Source organism: Brachionichthys hirsutus, chromosome 2 (genome assembly GCF_040956055.1).
Source record: "Brachionichthys hirsutus isolate HB-005 chromosome 2, CSIRO-AGI_Bhir_v1, whole genome shotgun sequence".
NCBI lineage: Eukaryota > Metazoa > Chordata > Actinopteri > Lophiiformes > Brachionichthyidae > Brachionichthys > Brachionichthys hirsutus.
In genome coordinates this window covers 10,375,464-10,393,077 of record NC_090898.1, presented here as the reverse complement: position 1 = coordinate 10,393,077, position 17,614 = coordinate 10,375,464, and the positions used below count along the sequence as shown (strand labels likewise).

General features: G+C 41.0%; 2 protein-coding genes across 2 annotated transcripts in view; both read left to right on the top strand.

Moving 5' to 3' along the window:
• Positions 1–496: 496 nt before the first annotated feature.
• Positions 497–8,465, top strand: apeh (acylaminoacyl-peptide hydrolase). The gene is made up of 23 exons (XM_068751705.1): positions 497–512; positions 992–1,121; positions 1,920–2,046; positions 2,142–2,229; positions 2,430–2,505; positions 2,591–2,682; positions 3,196–3,270; positions 3,649–3,786; positions 3,884–3,975; positions 4,090–4,130; positions 4,277–4,398; positions 4,550–4,610; positions 4,693–4,790; positions 4,874–4,925; positions 5,097–5,185; positions 5,567–5,705; positions 6,125–6,208; positions 6,433–6,513; positions 6,722–6,810; positions 7,079–7,269; positions 7,481–7,583; positions 7,655–7,761; positions 7,841–8,465. Exons 1-23 carry the CDS (start codon positions 501–503, stop codon positions 7,962–7,964), a joined length of 2,211 nt encoding a protein of 736 aa, XP_068607806.1. The 5' UTR covers positions 497–500; the 3' UTR covers positions 7,965–8,465.
• Positions 8,466–13,741: 5,276 nt separating this feature from the next.
• Positions 13,742–17,614, top strand: part of LOC137902119 (ERC protein 2-like) — a 96,810-nt gene continuing 92,937 nt past the window's right edge. The window contains 1 exon segment of the mRNA XM_068746181.1: positions 13,742–14,596. Within this exon segment, the coding sequence (XP_068602282.1) occupies positions 13,742–14,596 (855 nt within the window).

Genomic DNA, 17,614 nt, shown 5'->3' with positions numbered 1-17,614 from the left:
AGCGCTATGGTTGTCCTTCCTTACACGCACACACACACGACCGACAAAGGGATTGGCATATTTGATACAATGTGTATTACTGAATTATGTCATAGCATTTGACACACTGTGATCAATGACTTTAAATAAAAATCAATGTAAATATTCTCAGACTATCTGAGTGCAATGCAAAAGGGCGTTAAATCCTAGTTATTTTATTTATATCCACTGCTTCCTATTTAGCTCCAAAATAAAGGCAAAAAAATATTTCGCGACTGTGAATAAATGGTTATAATTGGCGCTCAACGTTGAGGGATTACTGTTTTTTTCTTTGCTGATTATTATTTGCATTATTCGTCACTGAATCGAATCGAGCATGCCCATCAGAAATATTTTACTTTAGTTCCTTTGCATCTTATTCTGAAGGGAGAAGAGGTAGCTTCCGTAGCCGTCTCACGCGCTGTTATTTACGGGTTGGCATTTCCTGCTTTCTGAAAGCCACTTCATTGTGTCCACAAGTCATGGAGTCGCAGGTATTTTTTTAATTATGCTGTGCAAAATTTATTTTAGGTATATATTATAATGTGCTCGTGTAAAGGTCTAATACGCTGTCAATAGTAATCTTTGTTTATGTTTCCAACTCTCAAGTCAAGCTAACCGACTAGTACTTTATTGGTTGTTTGCTTGCCACAATAATTTCCTTGCCATTAGCCAAACACGGTTAAAAACACAACGACTTCCTCCTTCAGTCGCTTCGTGTGTCATTCAGCAATCACGTGATTACTCTACGTTACACAATAGACTACTACTTAACGCTATATTCTGGTGGTAAACTGTTGACTAAACGAACTGTGAATGAATCGACTTCTAGCTAGTTAGTGGTGCAGGGAATGTCCATGTTTTATGGCATTTTACAACATAATTGCATGCCGACAGAACACTCGGCATGGCATTAGTCACAGATAGACAATAGTATCATTTACAGCTTGAGTTATTCTGCTGCTGTTGTCAGGTGATGACCAACCGAGAGGAAATTGCCAGGCTATACAGGGAATTCAGCCTCTTCCCTTCTCTGAGTAGAGCTGACTTGGGACCTGTCATCACCTCCCAGTATGGAGGCAAATACACCAACGTTTACACAGGTAAATATTGTGCCATACTACTTCATTCATACATTAAATGCACCTGCTTAGCTTAGCCTATCCGCTTACTTTTGGCCAAAGATGGCATATGCGGCCAGAGTCAGTCAACACTTAATCACATGCCTAAAGCCAATTTAGACTCACCAATATTGAATGAATGCTTTATTTCCATCCATCCGTCCATTTTCTTGTCGACAAAACGACCTCAATCGACTCATCTCCGGCCGCTTACCTGCCTTGCAGGTCAGGGGTGTTGCTGGAGCCTATTTCAGCAAGAGGCAGGGTAACACCCCCCAGATGCGTCGCCAGCGCATCGCTGGACCACACATAGGCAGACAACCACTTACGCACGCACTCACACCTACAGACAATGATCATTTCACCTACGCTGCATACGTTTGGAGGTGGGAGGAAACGGGAGAACCCGGCGAATACCCAGACAGACACAGGCAGAACATACAAACTCCGTTCAGATAGGAATCAAACCCGGAACCACCTTGCTGTGAGGCAACAGTGCCAACCGCTCTGCCGCTGTGCTAACTTGAATGATGTTTATCCATTATTTAAAATTCAAACTTTTTGTAGTGTTTACTTTGAAATGCAATATTCGTGTGGTTCCATACGACCTCTTTCTCCTCTATTAGCTGGTAGGTAGTACTCTTTGAAGAAAAACACATACATAACATGTAGGATTGAAACTACTAACTTTGTAGAACACTTTAGGTTTAGATTGTTTCTATTCAGCCAGAGACATTTTAACCTTTGATATTGATAGCATTTTGTTTACTTCCTTGGCAGAATGGAGCCAGCGTGATCTGGAGAGAAATGAGAATGTCAAGTTTTGTCGTCAGTACATTGTATTCCATGATGACAAGTCAGTGGTCTACTCTGGCGCCTCAGGAAACTGCACTGAGATCAAAGGAGAGTATGTTGATATGTTGTCGTTTTATGTCATGAGCTTGAAGATGTTCTTCTAAGATGAACCCAACAGTGTCTTTATCTGTATGCTCGCCCCGTCAGGCTGCTCTATAAGGATTCCCCTTCGGGTGAAATGAAGGCTGTTTTCAGAGAGTGCACAATCAAAGGGGAGGATAAACAGTTTCTGGAGGTGTGTGGATGTCTGTCTGACTCTGATTCAGAATTTTGCAAACCCTGATAAATGCGTTTGTTCCACTTAATTTTTTTTTCATCCATATATTTGATCTGCTACACTTTCCTCTTGTATTAAAATCTAAGAGTACTTTTCATTTCCTTTAAGCTCGTTATCTTTTACTGCTCTTCTCTCCTTACGTCTTCATAATCCATCAGATCTGGCGTAAAAACATCAAGTTGAAGAGTATCAATCTAACAGCCTTAAATAAGCATGGCAAAGTCTATGAAGATGGTGAGTCGTCTGCAGTTAGTCTGTTTAACATTTTCTTTGAAACATCGAGGCACTAATCACAGTTTTCTTTTCTTTTCATCTTTAGATCAGTTCGGTTGCTTGGTTTGGTCACACTCTGAGACGCATCTCTTGTATGTGGCGGAAAAGAAGAGACCTAAGGCAGATTCATTCTTCCAGGTATGTCAGGGGTTTAGTATAAGTACTGTGTGTCATGAGGGCAGGAAATGCTGCAATGCAATCTATACGTTGAAAATGTAAAACATGTTGACTCTCCTCTCATTAACAGAGTTGAGGTCCTTACTCCATATGGCATCGCAAACTGGTTTTTAAGTGACTATCTTTTCTGTGCTTCTCTAGAAGTAACTGTTTATAATTTGATGAAGAAGATTTAAATTAATGCCTCATTTTGCAAATGATCCCCAGCACATTACTAATAGCTTTCTCGTATTTACACTCCGAACACACAAACCAAACAATGGTTGTTGCTCACCAATTCATTTTATTTCCCAATCCTAAAGTCTTACAAACTGGCATTGAAAATAGCTACAGTTTTGATTCGCCTTAGGTAGTTTTCTGACCTACATGTGATTTGGTGATGAGTCCCCGTTTGTCATAATGAGAGGGTACTGCTGTAATTAAAAGTTCAGAAATAACTACCCTGTTCCTTTTCTCATTTTTTTTTATTTATAGACTGGGTCACCAGAGTTGTCTTTAGTTGGGGACGAGGAGGATACCATGAGAATGGAGAAACAGGAGACTGTGAAAGTAAATGCAATCAATATCAGCCAATGTTGCTTCTCCCATTTGTGTCCATTCATTATCCAGCGATCTGACATCAGTTGGTGGTGTGGAAACGTACAGAATTCCATCTCTCCCCATTACATTGCTGTCATCTCTGGTCACTTGCATGTGCCAGCAAACTGCATTGCATGGAACCAAGTTGTCATTTTCTATTTGCTTCAGTCATGTAGCTTGGATATTTTGGATTGTAACTGGATCTGTCAATGAAAATAAACATTCAAAAACATGTTCAGAACACATTTGAGGAGGAGGCTAATGTCAATTTTGACCACAAAGCTAATTTGTTTTAACTGCCTTATAAAAGTTGAAGTTTTTCATTCATTCACTTTTAAATCTCTGCAGGGGGGTCAGTTCATATTCCATGAGGATTGGGGAGAGGGATTTGTCAACAAGAGCTGCCCAGTGCTTTGTATTTTGGACATTGAGGGTGATAATGTCTCTGTATTGGAGGGGTTGCCTGAAGATATCTCACCAGGACAGGTTAGTACAGTAAAATGTGCAGGGATCCATGCTTGCTAACTGTTTTTTCCTTCTGTTCCACACCTCTGTTTGTCTTCCTGTTACTCTGTCTCCACAGGCATTTTGGGCTCCAGATGACACAGGTGTGGTGTTTGTGGGCTGGTGCCACGAGCCTTTCAGGCTTGGCCTGAAGTTCTGCCCCAATAGACGGTGATTGCTATTCACTGGATCAACAAAATAAAACTGGTCTATCCAAAATTTGCTTAATTAGGTTCATGCTGGTTGTTATTATTCCAAGTTATTCATCTTATCCCTCTCCATCAGGTCATCTCTGTTTTATGTGGCTCTTACGGATGGGAAATGTGGTGAGTGTGAATGCTTTGTTTGCTAGTAAAGTTTACAATGTATGGTGCGAGTCTGGTATGAGTACCGGTAGGTGGAACTAGATTCTGTTCCTGTTGTAGTTTGTAGTTGCTAACATGCATTGTATTTGTTTCTTCTTTCCCCTCAGAGAAGTTGTCATCAGGCAGCAGTGCAGTGTTCTCCCCGAGACTAAGCCCGGATCAGTGTCGGATTGTCTATCTGGAGTGTTCTGTCTATGGGCCACACATGCAGTGCAGTAGGCTCTGCATGGTAAGACGGGGCAGAGGCTCTTTTCCTTTTCTGCTGTTTCTTCACACTTTATGGCTTTCTGCTCTTGAGACATACACATTTTTTTGAAGCAAAAATACTTGTAGGAATGAATACATTTGCTTTCATTTATTCTTGGATGTTTTATTTCTAGTATGACTGGTATACTAAGAAGACCTCAGTGGTGGTGGACGTGCTAAATCAACCTGGAGAAGGTAAAAAATGCTTCGTGGTCACACAAAGGCACATTTATTCCAACATATATATAACTGGCTATGTATTGATGTGGCTTTATAGATGGATTTACTGGCATCTACAGCACACAGTTGTCCCCTCAATGCTGGTCAGCTGATAGTCAACATATTGTTGTCGCGTCTCCTCAGCGCAGCCGGAAGGTATAAGTCGTTTTGTACTATGACAAAAATTAGTTGTACATACAGACTCACTTTCACAATCATTCTTTCCTTGTCTCTTGAAGGATCTGTTGATGATTGATATAAGCACCGGAGCCGTCTCTTCTCTGACTTCAAGTGAGCCACGTGATACATTTATCAGATTTTGTGTTACACTGTCGGGTGTCGATGTTTTTGGTGTTAAGTCTCTGGATGCTACTTTTCTCACCATATGAGTGTTCTGCAATAGAATAAGTGTTTTTATTTCGACCATGAAATAAGTCATTGATGTTTAATATGTGTGTGTAGAGTCTGATGTTGGTCATTGGGATCTCCTGAACATCACAAGAGATTTGATGGTGGTCAGCTGCTCTTCTCCAAACTGCCCTCCTTATCTGGTAGGATGGCGCTTTAAATCGAGAATGGTCTTTATTTTTTGCATTAGCGGGGTCGTCCGTCAAATTACGACCGCAATTAGTATACCGGTAGTATATTACGCTGCGTCATGATACGGAAAATATTGGAGTAAAAATAGACAATTTCCTCTCGGTAGACATTGTGGGTGAGACAGCAGAAACTGTCCTACACTCGAACCGCTTGCTTGTATGTCATAAACGGACAAAAAACAACAGACCAGTGCGGTCGTAAAGTCAAACTGTCGCAAGTCAGTCGACGGACCCCCTGTATGTAACGGTACACTAATTTTGCTGTTGCTTGAGGAAATTACTTGATTTGATCTGCTGTTATGTCAGCTAATGCATTTTCCCTTCTATTTGCAGAGGGTGGGCTTTCTTCCACCCCGAGGTTCTCAGGAGGAAGTGGTTTGGGTTACTTTGGAAGACTCTCAGATTTTGTCAGATATTGACTGGCAGATATTGACTTTCACCCCTCCCCCAGAGCAAGACAACAGTCAATACCGTAAGAATAAAAAGCATACATTTTACAAGTGTCTAAACAGAAATATTTAAAAAGATGTTTCCACTAAAAAACTTAAAATGCATGAGTTAATCTCGACATGAAATGGCAGAATGGATATTGATTAAATGAGTTAACTAACAGAGCTTTTTATTGTAACCTCATAAAGAGCACGGTGAGCAGGAGCTAGAGTAGCGCAGTGTCGCCCCTGAGCCGGTCCCAAGCTCATATAAATGTAGAGGGTTGCGGCAGCAATGCCATCCGCTGTAAAACTTTGCTAGAAGTAAAGATGCAATCAACCGTAAACATGAGTCATACCGGATCAGTCAAAGCCCGGGTTAATAACGACTGCCAGCAGTGAATATTTTTCTGTCTAGGTTTTGAAATGTAATTTTAATCGCACTAATTTTTCTGTACTCTAGCTGGCCTTCATTTTGAAGCTTTGCTGATCAAACCAAAGGAGGTTAAGGATGGAGTGAGGCTGCCTCTTATTGTTATTCCTCATGGTAGGTTACTCTAATTAGGATTCTGTAGTGGCCCGTAGCAGCTGTTTTGAACAGCTAGGTAGTATTCATGTGATCATTGTGTATTCTGCAAGTATCAGTTTGCCATTATATATAAGAAATAAATATTTTTATTTCAGATATGCTGAATTTATATTTATGCACTGATGGACACTGAAACGGTCACTCTGTTCTTTACATACCTAGTTTGTTTGTTTTTACACTAGGGGGTCCACACTCAGTTTTTGTAGCTGAGTGGCTTCTGTCAAGCTCTGTCCTGTGCAGGATGGGATTTGCTGTATTATTAGGTGAGTTCATTTATCAGAATGAGGTGGATGATGTGTAACACTCCCCTTTAAGGTGTGTTGTCTACTCACACGACATCAGGTGCATAAGTGAAAGGGGATGTACAAAAATCACATGTCGCCACCTGTAGTCCAAAGAAAGGGGCCAACTATTTTGATATCAGCTTTAAAAATTAGAGCACTGATACATGCATTTTTTTACATTTCTCAGTGAACTATCGTGGCTCTCTCGGATTTGGCCAGGACAGTATCCTGTCATTACGTGGCAATGTCGGCGCACAGGATGTCAAGGATGTTCAAGTAAGAAACGCTCATGAAACAAATCCAGTAGTGGGTTGGAAATTGGGTTGGGAACCGGAGGGTTACCGGTTCCAGTCCTGAAAATACGGAGTGTGGACTGGTGGCTAGCGAAGGGCCGGTCTACCTCCAGGGCACTGTGTTAATTGGTCGAGGGGCCCATAGTGAAAATAAATTGCATTTCATTCTGTGTTTGTGTGTATGTGTACTTCGCTCTTCTATATCTTTATCTACTACAAATACATTCTCCATGTTTGTCTTTTCCCACTAGTTTGCTGTTGAAAGTGTTCTAAAAGGTGGTGACTTAGACATGAAGAAGGTGGCAGTTTGTGGGGGCTCCCATGGAGGTTTCCTTGCCTGCCACCTGATTGGCCAGTACCCGGGATTCTACAAGGCTTGTGTGGCTCGCAATCCCGTCGTCAATTTGGCCTCCATGATTGGAAGCACTGACATTCCCGACTGGTACGTCTTAGTATGCACGTTCCCATACTTCTAACCATCTTTATCAGCTCATTGTCTATTATGCACAACCACTCAACTTTCATTCCACTGTAAAAGATGGGAGCAGGTCAAGCATTTGTTTTTGCCTCACTGTCATGGGAAGACATGTTCATGAATAAGACCCCCCCCCCCCCTCCCCCCTCTCCTGCTCTTCAACAAATGTATTTTGCAGGTGCATGGATGTGACTGGCTATGACTACAGCACTGACTGTTTGCCAGACCCTTCTGTTTGGGAACAGATGCTGAACAAATCCCCCATTAAACACATCACAAAGGTATGGTATTTCTATGTAGTATGTCTCTATTTGCGTTGACTTGTAGTAACCGAAGATAAACTCCCATCTAGGTAAAGACCCCAGTGTTACTTACCATCGGGGAAGATGACAAGCGTGCACCGAGCAAGCAAGGACTTGAATATTATCGAGCTCTGAAGGCAAAAGGGGTCCCAGTCCGGTAAACAGCTTGTCTCACTTTTGTATTTTGTTTTGCTAGATGTGTACTACAGAAACGAATATTCTGATTTTTTTTTCAGGTTGCTGTTGTATCCAGGGAACGGTCACGCTCTCTCCAAGGTGGATGCTGAGTCTGATGGCTTTATGAACATTGCTCTTTGGATAATTCAACACACTGAGTTAGTGATGGTCGACCTCAGTTAAATACACGGTGATGTGCTGACTGCGTGTAAGGCATATTCTCCTCATGTTTCCAGGCCAAATTCAATCCAAAGCCAAAGCATTTTGTGATAAAAGTGCATTCAGTGTCACTTTCTTGTAGACAGTTGCATAGGAGGGGATTTGTATGAATTAAATTAACGCACACACACTAAATCTAAAACAACAGTTGAAGGTGCTCTCCAATCTGAAAAAAAAAATCTACACTAGGAAATAACTTCTTGATTGCAACTAGTGATTGGCACAATAAATTCCAAGTGAGAAATAATAGCTTTAACATGTCCCTTGGATAAAAGGAGCCCGAGGAGAAAGACATTGCATTGATACAGTTTTTGTTTTTTGCTATCTAATGTACATATATCCAGGAAATTAAAGGTATTTCAGGGTGTTGGAAAATTTGTTTTCTCTGCTCATTCTGTTTTTTTCTTGTTGCTTTTTGTCAATGCTGTGCTATTTTCCTGACACAGTTTACTTAATAAAGCAAATGTGGAAATATTACTAGCTCGAGTGTGGAATATTTGGAGACGTACATTGGTGTTTTCCTGCAAGTCATTAGTATTGATATTTGTTTGGACAGTAATTTGTATTTTAGTTACTGTATTTTGTTGCCATCAGATAATCTCATTTCAACATGGGCAAATGTTTGTTATTAATGAACAAGAATTCTTCAAATTAATTTCTAAAACTTGCCTTGTGTCAGATATGGCATTTAATTGGTTGATTCTACCATGTAATCATAATACTTCAAGTCAAATATTTAACTTTTCAAGATTAAATGTTTTATAGAGTAATAACAGTGGTGTAAATATCCTTTATCCAAAGTCAAATTAATGTATCATCATAAGGTCTTAAAGCTCTTCTGACCCAAAGTAAGGTCATTATATTGAATAGGCTATTTGGTGTACGGTACACAAATGTATAAAATGCAGTATTTGCTTTTGCCAGCAGGTGGCCCTGTAATATTATATTTTTTGATATCTCTTTATCCAATGATTATTTTCCAGTTTTGCAAAGATTGGACCACTGTCAGTGGAGTTAAAACAACTTTCTCCTTCATGGGAAGTCATCAGGATCAGAATTGGTTTATTGCCATTGTCAATGAGGGTTCCCAGACTAGGATTTTTTTCCAGGTGTAATCGTGCAATATGTAACACAAGGTAACGACAATAATAAAATGCAAACTACTGCGCTATACCCAAACTGGCAGCAACATAAACCCATGAACCAAAATCCAGTGTTGCACACGCAATACTGGCTCTCAATATCAACTTATTATTTGACAGGTATGACGAAGGCAATACCAACACCGTGGCGTGTTGGTAGCTTTATTGACTTTCAGTTGGAGGCACTGGGTTCAAATCTGGCTGAGAGTGGGGTGGAGCAGGGTAGCGGGGCAGGCCTAGGGCCTGACCTGGGCGGAGTGGACCGGACCGGAACACTCCGCCCAGGTCTGCCCTGGGTCTGCCCTGCTCTTCCTGCTCTCTCACTCCTGGAGTCTTTAATTTTTAAAAGCTTTTTTATAGATGTGAAAATCACTGCATCGTTTCACACCATTAAATAATCTATTCTTTTATCCAACCTACGTGGATGTAGCTGTACTGTTTCTCCTGGATGAAGTGTTTCCCAGAATTAATTACATTCAGCTGAGGAAAAGGTTGTGTAGGAAGTCTGTGCTGTCCTGGCCAATAAATCCAAAAGCCCAACCCCTTTTCTGGAACAATGTGAAAATGACATTGTCATCATATAATCTGAGATTTTATGACAACAATAGAAGTGAAAGTTTCATATAACTACCTTTTTCTGACAGTTACACACCCCTTTGGAGGAAATAGTCCTAGTTATTGACAATTCCTCCATCTTCCTATTGCCAACTATTTTGATTTTCATTGTGCCACATGCCATTACACTTGGCTTGTGATTTATTATGCAGTTTTAAACTCACTTCTATTTAAATATTTAACATTTCAAAATTGTATTTCTTGTTTTATGCAAAAAAAAAAAATACAGTAATTTAAAAAATGCCCTTCTACCATCCACATTCTTATAATTCCATTTATTGTATGGTTGCTGGGTAGAAAAGCAACTGATAATAGCCCTTAAAGGTCAGTGCATTCACATGCTGCACATATTTACACTAACATACATCTCACAGGTTACTGTCAGAAAGTAATGACGTTTTATGAAAGTCATCCTGCAGACTGCATGCTGTCAATAAGAAAATAATACAATAGAATAGATGAGAAAGGTTAATCCAAAAATACTGAATTCAATACACATCCATGTAACAACCAGACCTGCAGAGGGCACAGAGAAGCTTTTTTCATTGGACACCTCTTTTAGCTTGTGGGCTGTGATCCTACTCACATGTATTTTTGTATCATGAACTTATCACTTGAAACAAGCACCTCGTTTCCGAGAGTGAAACCTCAAACACGACAGTGTTTTTTTTTTACTTTCAGGGTGTGTTATAGTCAGTGAATTGGACACTTAATTATTCTGTCCCGGACTCATGAACATTTTACTACCTGTAACTTGTACTGTTCTGTTTACACTGCGTGATTATACTAGTTTTACTGCTGCTAATACACATTTGTGTATCCACTCCTGGTGCTGCCGTTTTGTGATGGGTCTGTACTCATTTGCTTTTTGTAACTTAGTCATTACTGTTACATGTTGCACAACTTCAACGAGAAAAATTCCTATAGTCTGTGAACCCTCATTGACAATAAACAACTTCTGATTCTGATTCTGATTCTGATTTGTAAATGTATCAAAGAAACCTCAGCTTGCTTTCACAAGTCAATGGCTTTTTGTATTCCCTGATAGATTCGAGGCGTTTTCCAATAGATTCACGAAATAAACTCACTTCCAGTTGATTAAGTTATTGATTGATCCCAGCTTTCACTGAACCGTGAATGGGATTTGTTGTCTTGCATCAAACAACATCGAACACGACTTTGAATTCGAGTTTCCCGACCTCGGAAGTGCCATTTCCAACAAACGCTTAAGGAAAAGGATGGACAAAAAAAAAAAAAAAATCTTCCTATCAAATGTGCTGTCGCGCAACGCAACGCTGTTCGCGCACGCACCGGCTTTGGAGAGCGCGCCCACGAGGTCCCGTAGGCAGGGCAGGTCATGAGCGCGCTGAGCGGATGAGATCATGCGGCCAACAACGCCGGCGGCATCGGACAGAGTCCGGGCGGGACGGCACGACGATGGGGACGAACCTGCCTGGTAAGATGGATGACGCGTACACGCGCCTGCAATGGTGTGTCTGTCGCAACGTTATTCCAACAAAGGAAACTCTGCTCTCAGTTTGCGTGGCAGATTAATTATTATGTAAGGCGGTAGCTCGGACTCATATCGCCGTGCGCGTCTGAGCAGGAAACTAATCCTTCAACCCGTAGTCGTAGTATTTGTGCGGGCGTCCGCTTCCAAGCTGCGCCACCAGTAAACTACGGCGCAGCCGGCTGAGTGAAGTATATCAGAGAAGGGCAATGCGCGGACCGTTACGCGTGAGAGCGGAGCTTCGAGTTTTCAACTATACGTGCAGAGGTTTCGGGTCGGTTCACGAAGCGAGCCATTTTCTGCTTGTTATTCTCATTAATGCTTCATTATTATCAGCTGGTTGTTTCTTGGCCACGCGCTTTGCGCCCCGTCGGGATGGTTTGACGGGGATGCGCACAGCTGCGAAAACTTAAGGCGCGCCCGTCGGAACTGTTGCGTTGACTCCTGGTGCCTCATCCAGTTGATGGAAATTATACCTGCGGCCAAAGTGGCCGCTGACATGTTCTCTGTTTCGTTGCTCGATACAGTTATGTTTGCAATTTTGCTTTTATCATAAACGTTCGTTTTCGTGGTCAATTAGGAAAGGAAACATGCAAATGTTGATCCAAAATGATCCTGCAGGAACATTGCTGGCACATAAAGCTAAATTCACTGTGTAAAAGAATGATGGATAAGGGATTGACGGCTATGTTATGACTGACAAGGAGATTTAACCAATCTCTCAATTGCATCCTGTTCTGTGACTCCCAGCACCCAATCCCTTTGGATTAGAGGAGGGATTATGTTTTGCAGATAGTCCCCAATATCTAGTCCACCACGGGCTGGAATGTCCTTATTTTGATTTCCTAAGGACATTTTTCCACCCCCATGATGCTTCGGGGATTTTTTCCTCCAGAGACAACAAATGATTGAATATTGTGTTCATGTATACATGTAGGATAATACTTTATATGCATATTTCCTAAAGTGAACGCAATCTTGTCATGCTTTACATTTCTAAAATGATTTAGCCTAAATTCCCAGGTCCTGTTTTTAGTTGAAGCCTACCGGTGTGTCTTCAGCCCTGATACAGAGTCTGATGATGACATGTTTAAGTACACCAGAGGGATGGTTGGTACTAGAGATTGGCCTTCCATTGCCCTCTGAAATTTGCCGAGGCTACATTCAATGTACCTGTTTTGTTCCTGATGTTTGTAGATGTGAGAGATCATTTAGAGACCATGCTTTACGTGCGTCGGGAACGGAGTGCTGTCCATGGTGCTGAAATGAGCATGAGCGTCTATGCCTGTTTTTATTTCTTTAACTTCCCCCCTTTTATTTCTTGTATGGTGATTCCCACTTGTACAGGGGGGGGGGGGGGGGGGGGGGGGGGGGGGGGGGTCCAGACAGAATATCCATAACACTAATAGTATGATACACCACTCATGACATCTCATCACAACCATACGTGGCCTGCATGATAATTATCTACACCAAGAAGGTGAATTTTTCACTTGCACTGTTTTCTTTTTTAGCTTGTTAGTTAATTAAAATAATGAATTGGTTAGGAATACATACAATTATTATGTTATAATTCTGAATTAACTATTTGAAATATATTTCCTGAAACTTGTACCAAATATAAAACCATTGAATCTTTAAGTAATTCCAAAAAAAGGATTAGAGACTTTTTTATTTTTAGTTTAGCCTCTCTTATCGAGTTATTCTTGTCCGCCTGTCTGTCTGTAGATACTCGTCTGTTCATACATCCTCAAATACCACAGGACAGAATTCAGTGAAATGATACACCTGCTTTGAAGGCACTGTAAAGCTGTGGCTTTCATAAAGGATTTATTTACTTTCCCAAGTTCAAAATTTTAGTCGCAGTTGAATTTTCATGGCAGCTTGTTCACACTCAGGGTGAGCAAACTGTCATTTGTCGCCCACAGTAACGGGACATCTGTGTCCTTGGATCGTTTCTGTTTATCGCTTAGTTTACCAAAACCCCAAGGACATGCATGTGTTGGAATTTTGATCAGGGTTAGGTTTGTAGACTTGGTCTTGAATTTTTTTTACAAATACCTCCTGATTAAATATTGTGTAGGTTGTTTTTTTTTCCATATGTTAAGATGGTGTTTTGACAGTCTTAAGTAAATGAAAAAGTGATTGAAAGTCGCAACTATGCAGTAATAATGCTTGATGTATTTATTTTTCTTACAATATCCTGTTCTCTTTTACCTGCCCAGAATCCACGATGTCATGCTTTTTAGCTGAAACCCCAGGACCTCTTGCCTGTCTGTCCATGAGCAAACAGTTTACCCCCTCCCTTTTTTCTCTTTTTTTTAAGACAAAATATGACTCATCCTCAAACCCTGAACAATCAGGGATGGACAAATGAAAATTGAGACAAGAGATGGCCTTCATGTTATTCATTCTGATTCCAAAAAGGGGCAAATGATTTTCCTTTTGGAGGTTGAGCATTGGCATATGAAAAAATGCCTTTAAACATTAGAGCAAAGCCCATGCAGAGCAAGTTGTGCGCTGCCCCAAAGGTTAGCGGGCACGCTGATGCTGGCACATCTCATTCACGCTTTTCTAGGTCCCCCAAACAGGGGAAAGCCAAGCAGGCCATAAGTCCAACTGTAGGCTCTCGCTCAGGGCTAGAACCTGGCTCTGTGTCAGGAGGTGTACCTGCATCAGTATCTAAAATGGCTGGAGGCCAAATGTCAGCGTCAAGACCCGGTTCAAAGGTCAAATCTGGCACAGGATCAGATAAAGGAATAACTCATGCTTCAGCAACTGCGCCAGGAGGTAAAACTCTATCTATGGAGAACATACAGTCTTTGAGTGCGGCCTATGCCACGACGGGCACCTTGTACCCCAGGGAGCGGGATTCCTTAGAGGTCTCTGGGGGTTACCCCAAAGGCACCATGACGCTGGACAGAGGCACCAGCCGCTCCCCCTACGCCAGCCGGACAACAGCCATGGGCAGCAGCCCCAACATCACCTCCTATGGGCGGCATCACACATCGGACCCGTATGGAGAACAAACATCGAATCCTACAGGGAATTCCAGCTTGCGGCATCAGTGGGGGAGACAGCTGCAGGCTCTGGATTCAGCTGGATGTAGGGACGGTTCTACATTTGAGCTCAAGGCTCAGCTAAAGGATCTGCAGAGGGAGAATGACAACCTGAGGAGAGAGCTGGATGGAGGGAGAGATGGAGGGTCTGGCCCCAGCATGAACAACGTCACCTTCTGCAGCCCGGATGTGAAAAGAGACAAAGGTGTTAGACTGGAGGAGGGAGTGAAGACCTCGGTCCCAAAGGACCACTATAGGATTAATCCAGAGGTGAGAAATTATGATGAAATTAAGGGTTTGTTTCAAAAATTCCCAATTTTCACTGAATATTAAATGATCATAAGCAAACCTCCCACAATGCCCTTCATTGCATCAAATTGCGTAAATCTGAATTTGAAACAAAACTTGATTTGTCCACTCACTGATCAGTGAGACTTCTTATGTTAACCCTCCCGCCCTGCTGCAAGCCAAACGTCTGCACATCACGCCCCTCAGTCTTGTCTTCAAGGCTACATAGAAAGGCATCTGTACAGTTCATTTGTAAATATGTTTGCCAGCAGACTCAGCCCTCTCTGTGTTTCCATGGGAATGTGCCCTTGTGGCAGTCATTGAGTTGAGAAGGTGGTGATAAAAAACTTCCCTCACAGCTCCTGACGACCAGTCTGTGCCGTGTCACCTCTCCCTGCAGCCTGCCTCACTCAGTTTGTGGCGTTGTCCATCTGTCTGCCTCGCTGCATAGCCTCTATACATCTGTTCCATCATTGGCTTTATTTTCATTTCCCATGTTGTCTGTCTAAAGTTTCTTCATTTGCCTGTGTGACATTTTAATTCATTGTATCTGTGACTTCCTGTTTAAGAATCTGTATAAGAACTATTTTCATCCTAACAGAGAATTGCTTACACAATTGAATCTGTTCATTGCTCTCATGTTAGCATACAAAAGCATCATTACGAATTGTGCTCTTTGTGTAACGTCTTCATTGTCAACACATGCAAAAACACACATGCTTATATATATATATACACACACACACACACACAGACATGCACATTACTTTGGATTTATTCCAAAAACCAAATATAAATATATATTTTGAAATAAGTTGATACATATTAACTTTGGTCCTCCAGAAATATTGTAAATGATGCACAGATTTATAGATTTTGGTTCTGAAACATCTGTCAAAAATTATTTAGTGACATTTTTATCCCTCATCTCAAGACATTGTTTAGTGTTTTTAAATGAAGTCGTTTCAGTAGAAATTAGCATTTTCTAAATTTGTGAGACGAGGGCTATGGGATAAAAATGTTGTCCTACCCTATTTACAGGAAGACATAAAAAAATACAGTTTAATCACAAACAACATTACTGGATTTCAGTAAGGGCCACAGTAAAAGTGCTATACTGATGTTGAGTCTCATGTGGGACATTAAAACGGACCAGGACAGTGAGTCTCCGGTCGTCTCCAGAACTGTCCCAACCAAGCTGTGTGGGTTTGTCTCTGTTCAGCTACACACAAATTATTTTATATTTTTACCATCACACTTTTTCATAGATCCCTTCCTTTAACTTTAACACTGATCTCCTGTCCATCACGTTATTAGAAGCAGATTTGCTTAATTCTTCTGTCATTACATTTGCATCATTTCCTTGTGCAGCGCAAGTCTACGTTTCACCGCATCGAATAATTATTGTTTTTTAAAGCATCTTCATCGATATAATTAATGTGAATTAATGTGGCATACACACACTTCTCACTCATTCGGCCTGAAAATGCATCCATTTGCTGAATCTCAAGTTGTATATCTGCAAACAATGCCTGTTTCAGTTTTTATTTCCATCGCTCATTTGTTCCCACCCCTGTCTCTGTCTTTCTCTTTCCCTCTCTGCCTACTCTGTCTGAGACAAAAGCACCAAGGGCAGATAATGATCATGATATTGTTGGAAATATTGATCTCTCATGAGTCACTGTTGTTTGTCTACAGTTGACTCTTTTTGCCTGTAAGGCAGGAACCGTTAATCTTAACTTAAAACAGAGATCAAGGCCATTCTAGATGCAATCATCTTTTTTTTTGACAAAGCTAAGCCTTAGAAGATCTTAGGCTACCTTTTATCTCACCTGTATCCCTCATTTCGACTTTCACATTGTTACTTTTCTCTTTTTTTCTTTTCCATTTCTCCTGTTTTTGTCCTTTGAGATTGATGAGTCCTACAAACCTTGAAATTAGCATCAGGAGTGTCACCTTTTCCCTCAGCTACGCTGGTTGTTCCCCCCCCCCCCTCACCACCTGTTTAGTGTGTGTACTGTATATGCACCCTTCTTTATACTGTATATCTGCAGCCTTGGTTTGTCTGTGCTTGTGTGAGAGATTGTCCACCCACTCTAACTTGATATTCAGTGCAAGCTTGTTGCATTGATTATCCCTGTTCACCCTTGTCTTCCTCCTACATCATATCTCTGTGTCCTTGGCACGCCCCGCCGTCTGGAATCGAGCAGAGCACTAAGAATATTTGAGAAAAAATGAGTACTATCTTTATACAAAGGAAAAATTTGTAACGTCTGCGTCACTTAATCTCCCTCATGCTCAAGTGCTGAGTAAGACCCTGTGTGCTTTTTATACCATCAGTGTTTTTTCTGTCACTGCCATGTGTCCTTGGCTGTAAGCACATAATCATTTTCCATTTGCCAAGCAGAAAAGATGAGATATATGTATATTAGCATATTGTATTTTGTATTACTTTGCAGTGTAAAAGCAGCAAGCAAGATCCTGTCAGGCCCTCTTTGTGTCGAGTGATAAATGACAAGTCGGTCATTACAGCAGTAAACCTCTTCAGTCTTACTCGTGCACTACTGAGTCACTCAGATAAATATGATTGAATATTAAATGCCAGAGATTTTATTCAATACAAGGATTTTAATATTAAAAGTTCATTATTTCATTTCCTTCTTTTTCAATGTTTTACTAACTCTGTACTTCTTCAGAACCTTCTGTTCACTCCATGTTTTCCAAAGAAACATCCCCTCCTGGTGGCCAAACCATGTAATCACATGACACACCAAAGACGTCATTTGTAAAATGATTTTATATTTAGGGTTTTATTTTGTTTGGTTTTGTCTTTGTCTTTCTAAATCTCTGTGCTTTCCATGGATCTCTTCTTTTTTGCTGCAGTCTGGAGATGTCATAAGAAACAAGGTCTGTTTTATGCACCTTATATTTTGTTTAGCTGCAGTTGTCATGCTGACATTTCTAGTTCTGTGTTCAGTTCAGTATATCTCTTTATTAATC